The 19,906-nt window shown below is 42.2% G+C and overlaps 1 protein-coding gene across 3 annotated transcripts in view; it reads left to right on the top strand.

Annotated features, from left to right (window-relative positions):
* TBL1XR1 (TBL1X receptor 1) overlaps positions 1 to 6,987 on the top strand; it is a 108,242-nt gene extending 101,255 nt beyond the window's left edge. For 2 of the 3 annotated variants that reach the window (XM_041467725.1, XM_041467724.1), the window contains one exon: positions 1,662 to 6,987. In XM_041467725.1, the coding sequence (XP_041323659.1) occupies positions 1,662 to 1,688 (27 nt within the window). In that variant the 3' untranslated portion in view covers positions 1,689 to 6,987. The remainder of the gene's footprint in view (positions 1 to 1,661) is intronic. The other variant, XR_005955175.1, reaches the window with a different exon arrangement.
* Positions 6,988 to 19,906: the final 12,919 nt, after the last annotated feature.

The following is a 19,906-nucleotide window of genomic DNA, read 5'->3' as shown; positions in this document are numbered from 1 at the left end:
GAAATCTTATAACCAACAATGGAGACAAAATTTCCTTCTCTAGCTGAAGATTGAATACAGCCAGTTCAGCTGTAGGTTTTCAACTGTAACCCTCCTGTGGTATTTTAAGGAGAATATCTTCATTCCAGTCCAAGAACCTCAGAAGGTGTAGATATCTCCAATTTATATTTTCTGTTCCTTCTGGGGCCTACTGTGTCAGTGTGTTCAGTGTGGCTGGCTTGGAAACAAATTTGTTTTTCTTTCTCTGCCCTTTTCGAGGGAAGATGCTCAGTGTAGGTGATATTATTATAGTGCATGACAGGAATGAAATACCTTCTGCATTGCATTCAACAGCAAAACAAAGTGCAGATTTCTAAATGCTTGTAATTAAAAAGTTCCTAAAAATGTCAGCAGCTATATATAAATATCAGTCTGCTTACTTTGCCTAGGAAAAGCAGGGAATAAAATCATGTTTAACTAATCATGAATGCTCCCACTGTCATTTCACTGCAGGGTGTTGGAGCATCACCTCCTGGCTGCTCTGACACTGCCCTGCAGGGAGCTGCAGTGGGATGGGAATGTGCAGGGTCTCCATAAGGAGCACAGGCCTGGGCTTTTGCTTGCCTCTGTCTCACCATGGTTTGCAAAGAAAGAAGAGGAAAGCCTAAGGAAAAGTAAAATTAAAGTAAAATAAGGCTGATAAGGGAATTGTGTTTTGAAGTGCTGTAGCTTCCTTTAACAAACGTCAGCAAAAAGCAATCCTGGCAGCTCAGTAGTGCAGAATTTCAGGTGGCATCTTAACACAGGTGCCAAAGCAATTCCCTCCTCAATGCTCCTTGCTGGTAAGTAAGGTTGTTTTGTTAGAGTTCAAATCACAAAATAGGAAGTTCTGGATTTTAAGAAGCCTAAATTTTAGAGAATTAATTTTGATTGGTCATTATATCATTTTAGTCTTGTAAGTATAGGCAATGTCATAAAAGGACAAAGGCCCAAGGCATATCCTGAGCAGAAATCGATTATCACTCCCCCCAGACAACCCTTTTTTATGCATGCTGTTTAACCTTTCCAGTCCTCCAATTAATTTGGCCCAAGAGGCTGATTGTATTTGGAATAGATTTGTTTTCATTTAGTTTCTGATATTTTAAAAAATGTTGGATTTAATGTGTTCTATATTGTTTGCTAGCAAAAGCCCTTCTTCTCCACTCTATTTTAAATGTGCTTGCACCTGGTGTTATCTTGTCTGTGGTTATATTTATTAATAGATTTCTATATCTGACAGACCCAGCAGCACTACTTAGTGGAGATTTTGGGAAGACTAAAACTGGAATTTGTACACCGTTACCTGTTTTTTCTGATCTATTTTAGTACTTGTCCATGTACTTGAATCTAGTTTGTAAAAATATAAAATGAAATTCGAGTCAGTGCTCAGCCTCACAGTATTAAATAACAGGCAAACAGCTTACATAAGATGTTGTTGCTGCTCTGATAGTAATTCTGGAGGCAGCAGTGCCCTTAGCTCATAAAGGGCTCACCTGGTCATTTTGATATTATTTAATCATTGATAACAGATACAAGTTTAAGCTGACAGAACCCACGTGGCAGGCTTTGCTCTGACACTTAGCCAGAGCTGTGGGAGCGCGGGGTGCTGTGCAGCTGCTGCATGTGTGTCTCTCTCTTTGCAGGTTTGTGTACTAGACCTCCGGAAATAGCGCTCTTAGTTGGAAGCCATGGACCGACTATGAATGTGTACATAGCCAAAATGACTGTCCCTGACCCATGTACTGCTATAGTCCCAATCGAACCATGGCCAGTCCACTACAGCCAAATGTAAAAGAAATATATACATATACTGTATATAAAAAAAAAAAAAAAAAAGGAGAAAAAAAAAAAAAAAAAAAATTACACCCTGAAGAGGATGACAGAGTTTTGTCACAGCTTGTGAATCCTGTTCACCAAGTGCTGGAATCTGCTGTGCCCCAAAATAACATTTAAAGGTTTTTGGATATGAAAAACAGAAGAGAGCGAGAGAGAGAGAGAAATATACCATATACAAGAGCAGACCCATATACATACCAAAATCAGAAGATACTAATGGCAGCCTTCATTACCCCTTCCCCCATGAAATCCATTCTCACGTGGATTTGTGGGGTATTTTTGTTTTCCTTCTCAGTAGTTGAGCAGTTTGTGTGTACAGAGAAAATGGACTTACAGAAATCTGCAGCAGTAGTTTTTTTTCTTTGCTTTTAAACATTGGGTTTTCTGTTTTGTTTTGGTTAAGTTTACGGATGCATGAAGTAAGGGAGTGATTTAGTTTCTTGTTTATATTTTTTCACCTTGAAAAAAAAAAAAAAAAGGTGTTTCTTTGAAACATGTTTTGATGCATTCTTTGAAGAGGTAGTTTGAACCTGATAATGTTTGGTACATTTTGTGGCTCCCAGAGCACAATTTTGTGAACAGAGGGAGGGTGGAAAAGGGATTAGGGAGAGAGAAGAAAAAAAAAATCCTTCTTTGCAGTGTGATATTCCACGTCCTTCTCATCTACAAAGCAGGACGGAAATGGGTATAATGCTTTGTTTGATTTTCTGGTGACATGGCTGAAATGCAGTAATTTCTTATTTGGGACATAATTCTGCCAAACTTAAGAACATAAGGGCACAAAAACACAGGAAAAAATAAAACAAACGGGGGTGCAAAAAAAAAGGAGAAAAAAATAAAAGAGGAAAAATGCATCTTCTGTTGCTTTAAGACCATAGCTAAAGTATGGTTAAATTGTGCACTATTGTGAAAAGGAGCAAAGTATAGCTGGGGGATTTTGTTTAAGAGGTTAAGATCTTTCTGGACAAGGGTTCACGCCACAGCTTCTTTGAGAGTTGCCCATCATTATTTGTAGGAGCTTAGATGTATAATTGTAACCAAACTCCAGTATTAAAAGTATTTCATGTAATTTTTCTTTATTAAAATAAAATCTTTGGCATATATTTGATAACACTGCCATTAAGAGGCAAAATGTTTACTACCTTAGATTTAAAAAAAAAAGATCTTAAACAGAGGACTTGCTTCAAGTTTATTTTAATAGCAGTGATTCAGCTTATTTAAAAGATGAATACTTGCACTAATTCCCCTGCTGCTCCAGTCCTGCAGTTTATTGTATCTTGTGACTACATTTTTTTCCAAATATAGGGTAGATGTAAGCTGCTATTTTTTTAATAATCACTACTATATAGTGTCTTTTACTCTGTTTACAATATCAAGTATTTTTCTTACAATGACAGATGTATATGGCAAACCTTTTTCTGCTCATGTGATTAAAAGTATACTAATAGTGATTTTATTTGTAAATGGTAGCATGAGGTTGTGTTTATGCGTATGTGTAGTCAAAAAGGTTGCATCATGTCTTGCATAAGATTCCAAGAGTGTAAATTTATAAAAAGAGAGGTTGTCAAATTTATGTCACAGACATTTTACTTAAGGAATGGTTTATATTACAGAGCTTTGCAAAGTTATCGGTTTTATAACACTATTTCAATCACAATTAATTTTGTGACTTATGATTGTTAGTCTCTAACCTATTTTTTTATTCATTTGGGGTTTTTTTCCCCCCTCAAAGTTAAGTATAAATTCATTAAATTGAGATAATGCAGCTTTGACATTTTAACCATTGTTCTTTGGGCATCGATTTCTGCTATTTCCATGAAATAAACATGACTTGAAGCAAGTCTGAGTTTGGCTAAGGTAGGGTAGCAATTTGCCAGTGGTTAAGACGAGTCAACAATAATACATGGTTTATATACACCCCAGGATTATACTGCTATCATACACAGTGTTTAAAACCAACACCAAGTCATATCCATAAAGACAGTTATCTGTGGTGGTTCTGTGCCAGCTATTTTTAGGGTTTTGGAACATATTGGAAATGTTTAGAGCAATTACCCTGTGAGTTACAATATGTAGGAAACCTAATATATTGAGTGTCTGGCACTTGAAATATTGCTTTTATTGCTGGAGGTCCATGACTGTGGCTGACCTCTGTCATTTAATGAAAAAAAAATAAAAATAAAAAAAAAATCTGTGCAATAATTTTAAACTGTGCTCCCAGGAATAGACACAAATGTTTTGAGTATGTTTAAGCTGCATTTTTCATTTAGCAATGCATTTGTCAATTGCACTGAATTTAAATCTGAAAGTCAGAAGTGATTCTTGATAGTACTTTTGTATTTTAATATGGACAGTTTATTCATTTTCATAAAAGTTATTGGATGATTCTTTCAGCCAATCTAAACCGAATTGTGGTGGAATTCTGTGACATAGCTGCAAAATCACACAGCCATGTTTTAGGGTATTGCCATTTTCCTCTTTCTCAATCATCAGCTGTTTTGGTTGCAATTTGCTTCAGCATAGCATCACACACTCAGAAATAGAGAACACCAGAGCTCCAGCGTGTCCAGGACAGGGCTGTCGGGAACGTCGGCTCCGTTGGCTCGAGCGCTGCGGGCAGAGCCCCGGCCAGGGCCAGCAGTGCCACGGGGCCGGGCCGGTGTCCCCAGGCCGGTGTCCCCAAGCTGAGGTGTCCCACTGCCACAGGGCCAGGCCGGTGTCCCCAGGCCGGTGTCCCCAAGCTGAGGTGTCCCACTGCCACGGGGCCAGGCCGGTGTCCCCAGGCCGGTGTCCCCAAGCCGAGCTCCAGCCGTAGCTGCCCTGCTGTCCTGCCTCGCATGCCACAGTGCTGCTCCTGCTCCTGCGCGCCCGGAGCCGCCGCACGCCGGGTTCTGCCACCCTGTCAACCAAAAACCAGACAAAAACACCACAGAACCGTGACGTTAATTGTCGTTTTTATAACACAAAGGCCTCGTGTTCCGGGCTGGGGTAGACTGTCCAAATTGCTCCTTTCAAAGGGGAAGCCAAATGGCAGCAAGGCCCTGGCTTTGTGTAGCGTGTACGTGCGTGCTCAGTCTCATGGATGGAGTCATTCCTATTTTTATCAGCTCAACACGATAACAGGCAAATATCCAAACAGAGGATAAAAGGAAGGGGAAAAGCTGGGCTCAGAATTAATGATGGGGTAAGAAATGAACTGCTCTTGAGTTCGCTGTCTTTCTGTGCATCCATCTCAGAATCCCGTTTGTCATTTTTGCATGACCAGATCCAGGTTTCTGTAGAGTTTGTCTTTTTCTATTTTTACTTCACCTTTTTCTGCATTTTTAAATTGATGTAAAGATTCCCAACCAGTGGACTTTTTAGTGTAGTTAAGAGAATATCTAGGTCTTCATAAAAGCTTTTTTAGACTCTTTGTAATGTTGATAAACTGAGTTTATTCTGGGACTACCATTGTGCAGGGTTATTTAGCATGTCTACTAGATGATTGGAAATCTTATATGAAACACTAAAAGTGCCTCTTTTTCTGGGTTGGGTGGAGGGGAGGTAGTAGTTACCAGAGTCAGAACGACATGGCATTTCGAAGCATGTTTCTTGATTTCGTGACACTTTAATGCATCTTGAGAGAAAGGCCAAAGATTTCTACCAATTTTAATTGATTTTCATTTTAAAACGCACTCCTTTTTCCTTACACTGCTTACCTCATGCTGGGGCGTCTGATGGAGAATGTCCTTTGTGTTCAGGGAGAGCAGTGGGTGGCACCGCGCGGCCGTGCCGGTTTGCCAGCAGAGCGACCTCAGCAGCTGGCACCTTTAATTCATTGAAGGAGCTTCATTGCCACTGCAGACCGGGGGGTTCAGCCTGTAAATACAAGGTTGTGTGTTCAGCAAAGAGGGGGGAGCCTTGGGACCTGATTTTTGCAATTTTTACTTCCCGAAAATCCCACTCTGTCACTCCACCCTTGCCAGGGCGAGCGCTGGCGGCGCCGTGCCGAACCCCGGTGCGGATAAAATCAGCCTCGTCCCCCGTGTCCGTGGGGTTTTGCCAGAGCAGGGCCTGCTGGATTTAGCCCAGTTCCTTTTTGGCTGAAGAGCAGGATAGCTCCTCCCTTCCCAAAGCCCTGTAGAGCCATTCCCCGGTGGGATCACTTCCACCCTCTCCAGACGCCTGAAGAAAGCAGAAGCAACATTGTGGCATGTTAGCAGCAAATGCGGCTTCGGGAGACAGCAGTAAATCTCCATCAAGATCCCTGACATTTTCCGTAGGGAGAGAGACATGGAGCAGTCCTCACTTCTCCCTCTAGAGAAAGCTCTGAAATACCACGAGCTGTGAAAGTGTGACTGTCTTCACTGTCAGTCTGGTGGGAGGCAGACGAACCAGGAAAATCTGCCATTTCGAGTGGATTGCAGATTTAGTGTTAATAGTGCTTCAGATCAGTAGTTTTGAGTACATAATTCGCTTTCTCTGCCTTTAAGTTTGAAGCTTGACAATAACTTGAGGCATGTTTTTGTTTTGTTTTGTTTTTTATTTTTAAATAATCATTCATTTTTACTTCATAATGTTTTTTGACATTTGTGGGTAAATACAAGAAAACAGTCTGCATGTTGTTGCTAGTCCAGTGTACTTTGCAATCTTGTCCTCAACAGACTGCAGTGTGCAGAACAGTAATTCTAGAATACAGAAGTAATTTTCTCTCTCTCCTGACATTGACATTGTAGTTGTAATGGTTTCATTTGGAGTTACAAATCCTTTGGGTCTAATTCTGTGAGCCTACCTATAGCACTGGATTAAAATGTCTGCATCATTTCTTCAGTTATCCAGTTAAACTACAACTGTTGTAAAAGTGTAAACCAGCCCATGACAGTTTTTTGTACTTGTTTAAAGGACTTTTATTGTTCAGTTTTCATGATAATTGTCTAAAGAAGACTGATATAGATGTTCTATACTGTCCTGGACCATGTTAATTACACTTTATGATGTATTTTGGTTCTACATCACAATGATTTGTCCCCAAGGCCCTTATATCCCTTCTAGGCACATTTTCTGTTGCAGTTTCCCTTTGCATTGTATTGCTTTGACAACTGTAATTTGAATCAGATCTGAAAGAGGTCCAGAATAAAATATATTTTGATATTACCTTGGCTGAATGTTATATACCAATAACTTTAGACACTTGGGATGGAAGATTTGCAGATCATTAGGCTGGGGAAGTGACAGACTGAAACACTGTTTTTACTGTTTGGTTTGGTACATTTTCACATAAGACAAGGTGCAAACAGCAGCAGGAGCTAATGCAGTGTGTGGCTGCAGGATCTGTGTGAGCACACGGTAGATCCTGTGATGGTGACACCCTCCCTGCCACCCTGTCCTGCAGTTCCATTTAGGGGAACTGGTTTATTTTGTGTTTTACATGCTCCATCTTCCCCTCACCCCTAAACCTGTGGAAGAGAAGCAGAGTCCAGTGGTGCTTGCAGCTGCAGCCCAGCTGTGTGGAAGATTCTGGAGGCGTGGCAGCAGCTCCTCCCTGGCGATGGAATCTCACGTCGGGGAGATCTGGTGCTACACAGCGACCCAGTTTGGCTGTGCAGAGCAATGTTGTTTGTGTTACTGTGTTTCAGATGTGGTTCTGTATTTCAGATGTGTGAAACCGTTCAGATTCGCGTGTGAAATAGCATACATCCATCATACATATAATGATTTAATTCCTTTGGAATTGTGGGTCATGTCATAATCCAAGTGAGGGAACCTGGACAGTTTCTTTTCAATGTGTCACCACTTTATGGTGAAATTGCTGCTTTTTCTTGTAGATTGCTGATTTGCTCTATATCCAAAAGTAGTAGCTTTCTCAGTAATGCTATCAAAATTGATTCTAATATTTTGAAACTTGCTGTTGAAAAGTGCCTGTAATGAATTGAAAACAGAAGAGGGGACTCTGTTTTACAAGTGTAAAACCAGTCTTGCCTTCCCTTCACCTGGAGTCTGAGTGCCCTGCAGGATTTCTGCATCGCCTGGATTTTGAAGCAGCAATGTTGGAGCAGTTTCATAGTTCTGAGACTGACTGTGAGCTGATATTTCATTAGTGCAAATGCAGGAACCACAGAGCAGTGTTGTGCTATGTACATGTTGCTCTCACGTGGTAATGAATGTCCAGATCCATCCTGTGAAGAGGAGACAGCATTCCAGGTAAGTGCTTTATTCCACTGCTTCCCAAATCTTCCCTTTGGAAGTCAGAGCCTGATTCTCACAACTCTGTAGGAGCTTGTGGTCTCAGGTTTTCATAAAATCCATGTTCCCTGCCTCACAGGGAAATGATTTAATGGAAGTTAAAGCAATATCTTTGGTTTGCTGATGTCAGCACAGGGCAGCTGTAATGGAATAATAATTTGGGAGGAATTTATTGATGATTCTGTAGAGAGTGATGATGCCCCAGTTAGTATTTTGTCCTTAAGGAAAGCTGACCCAGGAGTTCTGCAGTGCAGGGGCTTTCATGGTTATCTGACTAACTGAAAATGGGTGCCATAAAGGCTTGGTTGAAGGATTAATAAAGACAGGTTTTCTTAACAGATGTCATATGAAAGGGTTCTGCTTCCAGATTAATTCTTCAGTTTCTAAGTCAAGATTTTGGCTTCAAAAAAATGTCAAGACATCTCGACAGAGGTAGAGTACTTTCAGCAGACTATTTTCTTTTTTTCCACAGAGTTTTTCTGACTTGTTCTAGATGCTGGGTGCCCTGATTTTAACCTTGAGAACACTGTATTTTGAGCTTTGTGAGTTACATGTTCTTGAACATTTTCAAGACTTCACTGGACTGGTGACAGCTCAGACTGAGTGTTCTGCCTTCCCAATTAGAGAATCAAAGGGTCCAGCTCACAGTGGTGCTGTTGGGAAATTCCCAATTACTTCGGTGCAAGCAGACCTAGGGCAGCACTTCTGAGAAGAGATGTTGGTGGATGAAGGACTTTTTATTCTGACTTCAAAAAATCCATCCATTAAAGATCAAGTTTCCTGTGCCACTGTGCTGAAGTGCTCAAACCACAAGCCTAAGGCACCTTTTGCTCTTTGTGTCTTGTCTCAGCCTTGGTTGAAACCATGAAACCTGCAGGCTCCATTTAGTTTAATTTAATTTTAGTTTTACCTTTGTCCTTGCTTCAAATGTTTTCTGCTGACAAGACTATCTGAAGATTTGGGGCCTGCCTTTAATAAATGCCCGGCAGAGGGGCACAGGTGGGGGTTGTGTCATGTGGACATGGCTGGGGGCTCTCCAAAGCTGCACTGGGTCCCCACAGCCTCTGTCTTGCTCAGGGAATTGTGCTGCTGCATCATTTGCAGTTCCAGAAGCCACTTGGAGCACTGTGTCTGCTGGCTCTTGCACTTGGGCTGCACTGGAGCTCTCTGCTTTATAAATAGGAGAAAAGACCTTTTTTTTAACGACACAGTAACCATGGATTCATATTACTTGGGAGCCGCAGTAATTTTAGCATATATCCCTTAATTTCTCATACGTGATTTGTTTTTAAAGCAGCAAATTCCCACCACAGGACAATAGTGAAGAATTGCACTTAGTTTACTTCTTAAATAGTTACTTGAAAGTTTTGCAGTTCTTTCCCTTTCTATTGCTACAGCCCATCTGTCTTCAGTTTGCTTGAACACTGCAGAAAAGTCAGGTGCTGATTAGGTGGATGGGAACAAACTGCTTTCTAGCAGTGAGTAATTTGAAGCCAGGAGCCAATTCCCAAGACACAGAAGTAGGAGTTTGTGTAGTTGCAATTCTGTTGTTTACCATCTCATGCTCAGATTGGTAAAACTTGCTGTGTGTGCTGAATTAAATATTCTATTATTTTATTCTATTTATTTCTATCTAGTTCCTGCAGCTAATTCTATGGGAAAATCATTCAATATAGTTTTCATAGGGAACAAATTATAACTTTGCCCTGTGTGTTGTTCAAGCAGGAAATTCTCCAATAATTCTTGGAAATGCCAGCTGTATAGAGATATAGTTTGGTGCTGCTGTCTGGACAGTGATGGATCTCCAATTTGGGGCTTTAGGTATATGATTTCTTACCCTGAGGATTCAGGAGCAAAATACTTGTTGACCCATTTATTTATCTCCTGGCTGATTACTGTTTGCTTGGCTGGGTAGATAAATCGACTCTGTTCCCATCAAATGCTTTTCTAGTTGCAGGTAAATTGTGCCTCTGAATTGGACAACAAGAAACAATAAGGATGAGAAATCTGTACCCATAGTGCTCTGTTGGTTTGAAATCAGAACATTGTGAGTTTCTTTGCAGCTGGATCACTTTTTACATGGATATAGGAATTCCAAGAGTTCTGTCCAGCTCTTCAGCCATTTTATTCCACTTTCTCTGTGAGGACTTGTAAATGAGCAGAATAAAGGGGAATACTTTTGCTTCTGGAGTTTCTGTCTGAAAATAATGGGAGTCACCAAGTGATGAGGAAGGTGAGGAGAAACGTCTGAGGTTGTAGGTGTGGAAGGACCCGTGGCACTCGGAGCTGCGCGTGCCTGGTCCTGCCAGGCTGCTCTCCAAAGCTTTGTGCAATAACCTTAATGGTAAAACACTCCTCTCTAACCTGAATCTTCTGTGCAGTTAAAAACATAGCCTTTTGTCCACCCTGAATGTGGGGGGAGAAGAAAGCTGTTTATTGTTCACAGCAGCCTTCTATGTCTTTGAAATCTGTTGTGTCTTTTCTTCCTTAAGCTGAACCGTCCTGAGTGTCTTAATCAATTCATCAACAGCAGCTGCTCTCCTTGACAGACAATCTAATGAATACTGAAATAAGAACCTTGTTTGTAAGAAATATGGTCTCTGAAACAAGGCAGGGAGAAACTGAAAACAAAATATGATTTCTGCTTTTGCAGTTCTGCTATAATAACTCTGAGAAGTAGCTCAGTAATTTATAGGAATTTATAATTTTTGCTTGGCTGATGTCCCAGCAATGACCCCCCTGGTTTTTGGAAGTTTTACATAAACACCTTTTTTCCTTCTGCAACCTTTGTGTTTGTTCCTCCTTTGTGGTTTTCAGCTAGTGACAGGTTTTGTCCAAGGCTGCCCAATAGGTCTGTGGCAAAGCTAGGAATTAAACTCAAAATTTCCCCCAAAATAGGACAGAAGACCAGGCTGAGGTTGTATCTGCCCATGGCTTCCACCTGGCACCCTGCTCCCAAAGCAGCACCGTGACAGAAATGTTCCAGAAACAGTGAGAGAGGAGAAGGGCCCCTGGGGAGCAGGGCCTGCACCGAAACAAAACAGAAAAGTGAATTCAGGAAATGCTCCACTGATACATTAAGACATAGGTAATAGTTACAAAGAAGAGAGAAAAAAAATTAACTGCTCTATATTAAACATGCTTTCAGGCAGTAAATGCTTTTTAATAAGATAAAAATGTATTTCAGACAGGGCTGCTTCTGTCTCATGGAGACCCACATATTCCTGGTTTCTGACCACTGTCTTAAGAAGGACTTTTAAGTAGACAAAAGTCATAAGGATTCAACAATATCCAAATCTATTGTGAATAAAAAGCTTTAAACACTCACCATGTTTTAGAACTGGAAAACCCCAGACACCTGCAGGCTAAGTAGAGGCCATTGCTCAGCTGAGACTGCTGCTGCCGTGGGGAGTGTGGGGAAAATGCATCTCCTTTTACAGCCCTCTTTGAGAGAGTTTTAAGGATCCAGCAGTCCCAGTGGTGATTGGGTAGGTGTGTGCTGTATTTTCAGCTGCTTCCATATCCCCCGGGAGAAGTGGATGCCAGAAGAGGAGATTTTATTAGCACGGGATCACATATCATGGTACATGTTCATTAACGTTAAGAAATTACCACTGCTGCTGAGCAGGAAGGATGTGCTATTTTCCCATTAGATTCCTGCCTCCCCTCTCTTTTCCAACACTTGCAATTCTGGCTGGGATGGCTGCAGCAGTGCTTGGTTCATGGTAAGCTGTGAGATTTTGGGTTTGTTTGCTTCTCCCAGTGTTAGGGCAGGAGCTGTAAGTGCTTTGTACAGGTTCCCAAGCAGCCCCAGTCTGTTGTGAGCAGGAGCACCCAGCAGAGCTCAGGAGCTGCTGCTCACCAGCAGGACCCACCGTGTACTGAGGGCTCTTTCCAGAAACACAAAAACCAGCTTGGTCTGGACTAATAGGGCTGGATTTTAAGTGTCAGGGTGTGGGTGAGTGACTTGTTAAAGTATCCTGGCAGCTCTTCTGACCTCCAGTGATGCTGCTTGTTCAGAGCTATCCTGTGTGGGTAAGTGTGGAGACAGGCAAAGGGCAAAGTGCTGCTGCAATTGCTCGTGTGATCTGAACTGAACTGCAAATGGGTAGCACAGAAGTGCCTTGGAATGGGAGCAAGTGTAGCCAGGCAGATTCAGAGCTTAAGTAGTGTTATTATTTCCCATTTCCTGCAAGCCAATTTGCTGCACTTCCAGCCTGCCTTCCCCTCGATACAAAGCAGCAGCAGAGGAGTCATTAGAACAAAGCTCGGATCCAAGATTGACTGTAATTCAGATCCTTCAGTGATAGAAAAATGTGTAGTTTCAAGAGAAAGCATGTGCAAGTTCCAAACCTCCCCCAACCGCAGAGATGTGTGCCTGTTCAAACCAACCCCTCTGTGCTTTAGAGGAAACAATTTACTACTTAAGTAAATAAACACAGCTGTTAAGAAGTTAAGATTAGACTGTCAGATTCACGTCCGCTGAGTAAATGATGGTGTGCAGGCCCTCCCTCTCTGTAGAAGGGAGGATGGAGCATGCCTCAAGGGTGGAGAAAAGGAGATTGAAAGGCAGATAAAAGAGCTGATGCATTGGGACCGTGATCCTTCCAGCTGAAGGGTGGATGGAGTGCTCTTGCAAAGGGAATTACAGCAGGTGCAGGTGTCTGTGTGGGTGTGTGGGGGATGCAGGGAAAGATTAGGATTTCAGGGAGAGTACCAGGCTGTCAGCTTTGCAGGACAACAAGGAAACTTCCACAGGCACAGGTGGATGTTGGAGCTGGCTTCTGTGCCCTTCCAGGCCTTCCTGTGGTATCCTTGCATCAGTTTGTCCTGCAGGAGTGCTGGCTCCTTGAGGCACAGTCTGACCATCAGCATCAGTGCAGGATTTAATGTCATTAACAGCAGAGCAGTCTCCTAACAACAACAGGGAGGGAGGATATGAGCAATGCTGTATTTTGCCTTTCTCACCCATAAATGTCGTACCCTGGGAGGGTGGAAGGCTTTTTCCCTCTTGGAATTACAGATATTTCTAGGGTGGCTGACTGAAATTCAGCAGCCAAATGTCTGGGAAACTCAGTACAAAAAACCCCAACCCCTGTCTCTATGACTTTGGCTTTAAACATTGATTACATTTGGTGTAACCTCAGACAGGGCTTGCAGTTTTCATGAAAATCCACTGCTTTTCTGTCATTTTTGGTGCTGTCCTGTTAAACTGTGCTACACCTTTTCCCAGTGCCAATGCCATGGTTGAAGTGCGTGTTTTAGGTTTTGTTTCATTTATTTTTCATCAGCCCAAGACACTTTGCAGGTGGCAGGAGCTGCCTGGGAGTCTGGTTCCTTCCCCTCCAGAGACTGGTGACAGCTCTGTTGATTTTCCTGTCAGTTGCCTGTCCCTGCACCAGCCCTGTTCTTCCCTGGCCTGTTTCTATTCCTGCATCTTCTGCTGGTTTCACTCAGCTGCTGAGTCAGTGATTCACTTTCCCAGCTGCCTTAGGAGGTGGCATTTCAGTGCAGGTCATCACTAACACCCATCCCATGGCTCCCTGGCAGCTGAATGGATCAGGGGCTCTGGTTTTGGAAGCAGCAGTGGTTCAGCCCAGCCAACAGGTCTTGCTTCACAGTAATTCCTTGCCGTTTTCCCCTGAAGGAAGATGTGATGAGGGGGTTGAGTTTTTGATGTTACCTATTAAATTATGCCTAGTTGCTCATTTTTTAATAATATATATCCATATTAAAGTGTACAGGATGAGCATCCATGGTTAATAGCAATTTAAAAACCACAGTCCTCAGGTGATTTATCTAAGTGATGCACATTGGATGTTTTTGAGATGCAAGTTGACGAGGAAATGAAGTTGTTCTGTTTCACTAGAAAATGCAGTAGTTACTTATTTGGCTTAATTATTCCATATGTTAATGCCTTGCTGCTCTTGCAGCTGCTGGCAGAGAAGTGTTCCTTTCAGGCTGTGTTGTGCATACTAATGAATCCCAAGGTCTATTTTCCTGGCTTTTACACTTGTGACACTCCTCCATCCAGCTGTGGGTGGCCCTGGATAACTACAGCAGAGAACCCCATACTTAGTAGAAACAAAATCTATTGATGACAAACAAGTTTCCTGTTCTAAGGACTGATGTGAATTCAGTGTGTGCTGGGAAGACAACCATGGGACTTGTTGGAGAAATCAGATGTGCCTTTGAAAAGCATGGGAGAAATGCTTGAGGGAGTTGATTTCATTTTTTAGTCATTCAAAATGTCTCCAGGAGGTTCAGCTCTTTTTTTCTTCTGCCACCCACGAGCCTTACAGCTCCAGGAGTCCTGGACATGGGTTATCCCTGCAGGACTCATGAGTCCACAGTTCTTTTAACCCATGGCTCTGTCACAGACACAAGCCTTGACTGCAGCACTTGGCTCAGTTCTGTTTCTGTTACATTTATAGCCCCATTCTTGTGCCTAATATCTGCCTAAGAGGCTATTTCTGCTTTATGTCCATTTGTGGTGTTATTTAAAGTGGAGCTGCCAGGGCATTCACGGCCCAAAATACCAGCAGAGTTTAACAGGTTTTCCAGCTGGTGCAGAATCCTTGGAATCTGTGGCTCTGCTCATCCACCAGGAGCCCAGGGCTGTGCCTGTCCTGGCACACACAGACCGGCTCCTCTCCTCTGGCTGGGCTGTTTTGGCCTCGTTTCGGGGTTGTTGGCCTTTCAAAGCAAAGTACAAAACAAATAAATTTGAAAAAAGGAAAGAGGGGGAGGGAAGAGAGAGAGGAAACAAGCCAGGCTCTGCTCCTGCTTCTTCCCAAGCCAGTTCATCCCTCACACATCCTGCTCAGCTCTTCAGGGGTGTGTAATTATCTGGCAGGGCCATGTACTGTGCTCTCCCCTCTCTGTGCTGAGAGAAAGCTGCTGAGCCCATGTTCTTTTTGAAAATAACAGTAATAAAGGAGACTTTAAAGGAAAAGATGCTGTCCCCTGCAGAGTGTGCTTGTTTGGGCAGTTTGATGTCCTCTTTTTATTATAAATATAATTGAATTTCCAATCGTTACACACAAACAACTGTCGTTGGAGAATAAAAAGAAGAGACGTATGCTAATCGAAAGCTCTCATAATTACACAATCTTCAAATTAATTAACGAGCCAAAGGCAGCCAAACATTAGCATTTAGAAAGTGCTTTGCTGCATTAGCCACTAATGAGTTCATTTAAATCCATCATGCAACCCATTTTGGAAAGCATGAGCCATATTTAATCATATTCAATCAGATTTAATAATGGAATTCCTAACACGAGGCATTGTTGATTGTGAAATTACCACAGAATTTTATTTGTTAAATAGAGGGGATAAAATGTAGGTATTTATTGTTGGGTAAATTGTACCTTGAGGGAAATGTGAGGAAAAAAAGATGTCCAGGTAAGTATAATCTTAATGTGAGAAGTAGCAAAGGATTTTGTTTGGTTGTTTTGTTTTTTGAAGGTTGGGGGGAAGGTGGGGGGTGGGGGGTTATTTTTTGCTATTACTATTTTTTGATTTTGCTAGAATTAAATGAAAAGAAATTAAGTCACTTTTGAGAAATTAATCAGTAGTTTCCCAAATATATTTGGGAATTCCATGATAAAATATTTTTGCTTGAGCTGCTTGCTGGTTTCAGCCTAGGCAATTATGGCACAGCTCTGCTCCTCATTCTGTTCCTTTAGAGCTGAGATAACACAAAAGGAGCCACAAGAGCTTCCCTGCATTTAAATCAGAGCAGCTGAGGTGAAACCTCCATTCCTGCCTTTTCACAGACAGTCTAATTTCTGGTCCCATTGAAAGCACCGGGGCTTTGTCACTGGACTTAATAGAGCAGATAAATCACCATCAGCTCAGAGAGGAGACTCCTTCCACCAAAGTCAGGGCAGTTACAAAACTCAAGACACTCCTTTGAATAAAATATATTTCTCTGCAAAGTCTTTTGTTGAAGCCAGATAGAGCTGTTTCCATGGGAAATTTCAACCCAACAGATCCTTGAACTCCAGGCTACACTGGCACATGCAAAAGCCAAAGGCTGGGCTGCCCACCTGGCACGTGGCAGACCAGAGAAGGGCACCACTAGAGAGCTGTCCCAGGATAGAGGCTGGCCTGGTGTGGGATTCTTCCCTTTTTTTCATGAGAGGCTTTGACAGGGCTCAGTTTTGTTCCCATATCTTGAATTTTCCTGAGTATTTGGTCCCCAGGGCAAGGGAAGACCCCGGAGATCAGCAGTGGCCCCCCAAGTCTGTAGTGCTCCAGCACCATCCTGGCGTGGCACCACTGGTAATGGAGTTCTCACAAGAGAAACAAGCAGGGCTAAAAGACACTGGGCTCTCCAGGGAATTGTTCATATCCTTGTCCTTGGGGACAGGTTTATTAGAAATAGAGGAAGAGCCAGAGGCTGAGATTAGAGCAATCCCTGGCTGGAGCTCCTGGCTTTCTGCAGGTATGGGAAAGGAACCTGGATGCTCCCTCTAAGCTTCCCTTGGGGTCTCTGCAACACCTGGAGCTGTGTCCCTCTGACCCCTCTGCTGCCTGCTCTTCTCCGGGGGATCCTGCTGCCCTGCCTGCCCATCCCGTGCTGGGAGTGAAGGATCCAGCAGCATGAAGGTCAGATGTTCTGCTTTTTTATTGAACAAACAAATCTCTAAGATTGTATTAGAAATTGAGAAGCTTTCAGTCTTTGGGTCTTGGAGCAGTAGTGGTTTCATTTTCTTTCTGAAAAGTTGGATAGTCCAGAAAAAAAATTAATCCTCTCCCCAAATAAAAAGGACTTATTTGAAAACACCTTTAGTAACAAGTCAATTTCTCTTTGATTTCCTCATAAACTTCTCTGTTCTACCTCTTATCCAGTGTTGTGGCTTCAAATTCAGCTTTTCAGCTTTGTGACCCAGGTCAGAGAGAAAGGGATTAACTCATTAACCACCCATAAGCACCACTAAAACTGCTCTGAGGATCTCTAAGAACCTTAGCAGCAGTAACATGCCCTAGAGTGAGCATACAGATGAAGGATTGAATGCCAGAGAAAGTCACCCTTTTATCAAATATGTTCACAATAATTTCTTACAAATATTACTGTGCCTTCAGTAGATAAAGGAATAGCACATTATGTCTGTTCCACAGCTCAGCAGAAACCCAGGAATCCCAATTCCCAATCTCTTGGCGTAATTACAAAAGTTTTCTTAGTGAAATGTTAGTTGTGGGAGTCGCTTCTTTGCATCCTAATGCATAAATATCCACCATTAATAGCAGCATAATGGAATAAATTTGCCAGGTCTCATGAAAATACACTGACTGAAACATTTGATTAGGACAAGTTTAAGACTTCAGAGGATGTCTTCAGCTGCTTGTAAAGGTAAAAGCAATCATAAAAACTAAGTGACTCAGTTAGAAGCTGTATCCTTAAGCTTTTAAATGCACATTCCCTCTAATTACCAAGTACTTCTTGATGCAATGCACTTTACAAGTAACAGGACAAAGTTTCAGAGCATTTGTGTTTTTGCAAGTTGAAAGCCATTAACATTTTAGAACTTAGTAAAAAGGGAAAATTGCACTGGGAGAAAGAGTGATTTTCTGTGAATGTACTTAAACCTGTGCCAGCCAATCCGTGGGTGGTCGTTTTTCATTCAAAAACTGTTTATTTTTCCTTAAATCAATCAAAAATGCATTCAGGTTGAGCTAAATGTAGTCCCTTGAATCCAAAGTGCCTAAATCCTGTGGCTGCTGGGCTGCCTTAACTTTAGGGTTTCTGGGGCTGAGGCAAACCAGGTTGATAGAGCCAAATGCAGATAAAGCCTTTCTCAAAACCACCACATTGCCTCTATCTACCCCAATATCAGTGCCTTTTCTGGCTGATCCTTTAAAAGGTGGCTTGAAACATCCCTGACAGGAATTTCAAGGAATGCTCTGGTGTTTCCAAGGAGGATTATTTTAAGGGATGTGTGAGACAACCTCACAAGATGCTTTTATAGCAGGCAGTGCATGTCACACTGTGGAAAAATCCTCCTCACCTGAGTAAAATACCAGATTAGGTAGGCCACTAAACACTCATTCCTTTTTCAAGGTTTCTCTCCCACATATTACTCTGAAGGGATAATGGAAATTTATTCAGGCTCCCAGGCCTGGTAAGTTGAAGTGGGAAGAGCTTAATTTCTAAATCAAGACCCAGGAAAGTTTCACTTCTGACATTCCCAGATCTCCACATTTCTGCTCTCCCTTGGCTGAATGGTGTCCTTCAGTAGTGTCCAGTTTGGTGCTGAGGGTGGTTCCTTAGGGCAGGATCCACAGTGCATCCCAGTATTCCCATCTGAGATGCCCTCAACATTCAAGTTCACAGACTGAGCCCAGGGTGATCTGTGCTCAAACACCCACAGGGTGTGAAGCCAACCTGGGCAAGTGTGGCCAGATCTGGTAGTAAAGACACAAAACCCAGCACAGCCCTGCTGGGAGAGCTGGGCACTGGGGAGAGGGCAGCACTCTGGGGTGTCACCTTGCAGTAAGTGGGGCTGACTCCTGAACCCTCATATAGGTGAAATAGGGCAGCTGGAGCCTCTTGCTCTGAAGTGAAAACCTGTGTGCCTTCAAATTCCAGGATTTCAGAGGTGTTTGAAATCCAAATCAGGAGTTTGGTAGCTTAAGCCCTATCCCTAATTGACATAAGTGAGGGTGCCTATATTCTTTACTAGTGCTGGTGTCATAAATATCTCCACTAAGTAGCAATTAAGCTGCTGGGATTTGGACTGTATGCCATTATAAGAGGTAATTATAAAAGAATTGGATTAATTGGTTCCTGAATTATTTATGTAGACATAAATATTGCACATGAGATTGGTGTTAAAGAGGATACTGGAATGAAGAGAGGAAGGGGATGATGTATTGATTTATGCTATTTCTTTAGTTCTTCATTTCAAAAATATTAGAAAGGTAGAAGTTTGTTTAAGGCTATTCCCACATTAATGTGCATACATCACCTTATCAGCTTTTACAGAAATACACTCCCCAGATAAAGCCATTCTGTGTGCTTTTGTAATCTCTCCAAGTCCCCACAAATAATAAGCGTTGAGAGTTCTCTCTTGTCAATACAATGAAGTCAATCTTCTGTCTGTTGCAGTATAATTTAGAGCTGGGGGAAATGACTGATTTCACAGATATTAACTTTATCGAATATACAAACAACAGATGTATTATAGGGGAAAGAAGGAATTTTGTGTGAGCAGCACAAAGAACTCCAGCAATCAGCAAATTCAATCTGCTTTTGACACTGCAGCATTCTCACAGTCTAACGGTGCTTGTCAGCTGTAAAAATAATATAATACAAAGAGGTGGCAAAGTGAAAACAAGACAGGCTATTTAGTATGCAAACAACCAAGAAACTTAGAGAGGATACATTTATAAAAACAGGGATTATGGTTTGAATTAAAACTGTCATCTCTAAATTGATCTATTGTTGTTTTTCAGGGCACTACTTGATGGGCCCAGGAATAAATAGCCTGAAAATTAAAACACAGTGTTGAAGTTGGAGAAAGCCACTCTGAAAGGGCAGACTGGGAAAAATGTATCTGGACCTTTGTGGTCCTTCCCTAGGGAGGCCAGACTGGCTGATGGGAGGAGTTACCTGGCATAAATGTATTAAGTGAATGTTTTATGGATCTCTTTTGCCATCCCTTTTGAAGATAGATGGAGAAACCATTTAATGCCCCAGCAGTAGGCTCAGACAGGGGAGGTGGTGCATGCAAGGGCTGGCACCATGGCAGCCAGGGGAGATGGAAAACAAAATATCAGAGAGAGTATCTTTCCCTTGTCAAAATGGCCTGCAGTGGCACTCATG

This window comes from Pyrgilauda ruficollis, unplaced genomic scaffold, assembly GCF_017590135.1.
Source record: "Pyrgilauda ruficollis isolate IOZ18807 unplaced genomic scaffold, ASM1759013v1 scaffold21, whole genome shotgun sequence".
NCBI lineage: Eukaryota > Metazoa > Chordata > Aves > Passeriformes > Passeridae > Pyrgilauda > Pyrgilauda ruficollis.
The sequence above is the reverse complement of the archived record's forward strand: the minus strand, read 5'-3'. Positions and strand labels throughout refer to the sequence as shown.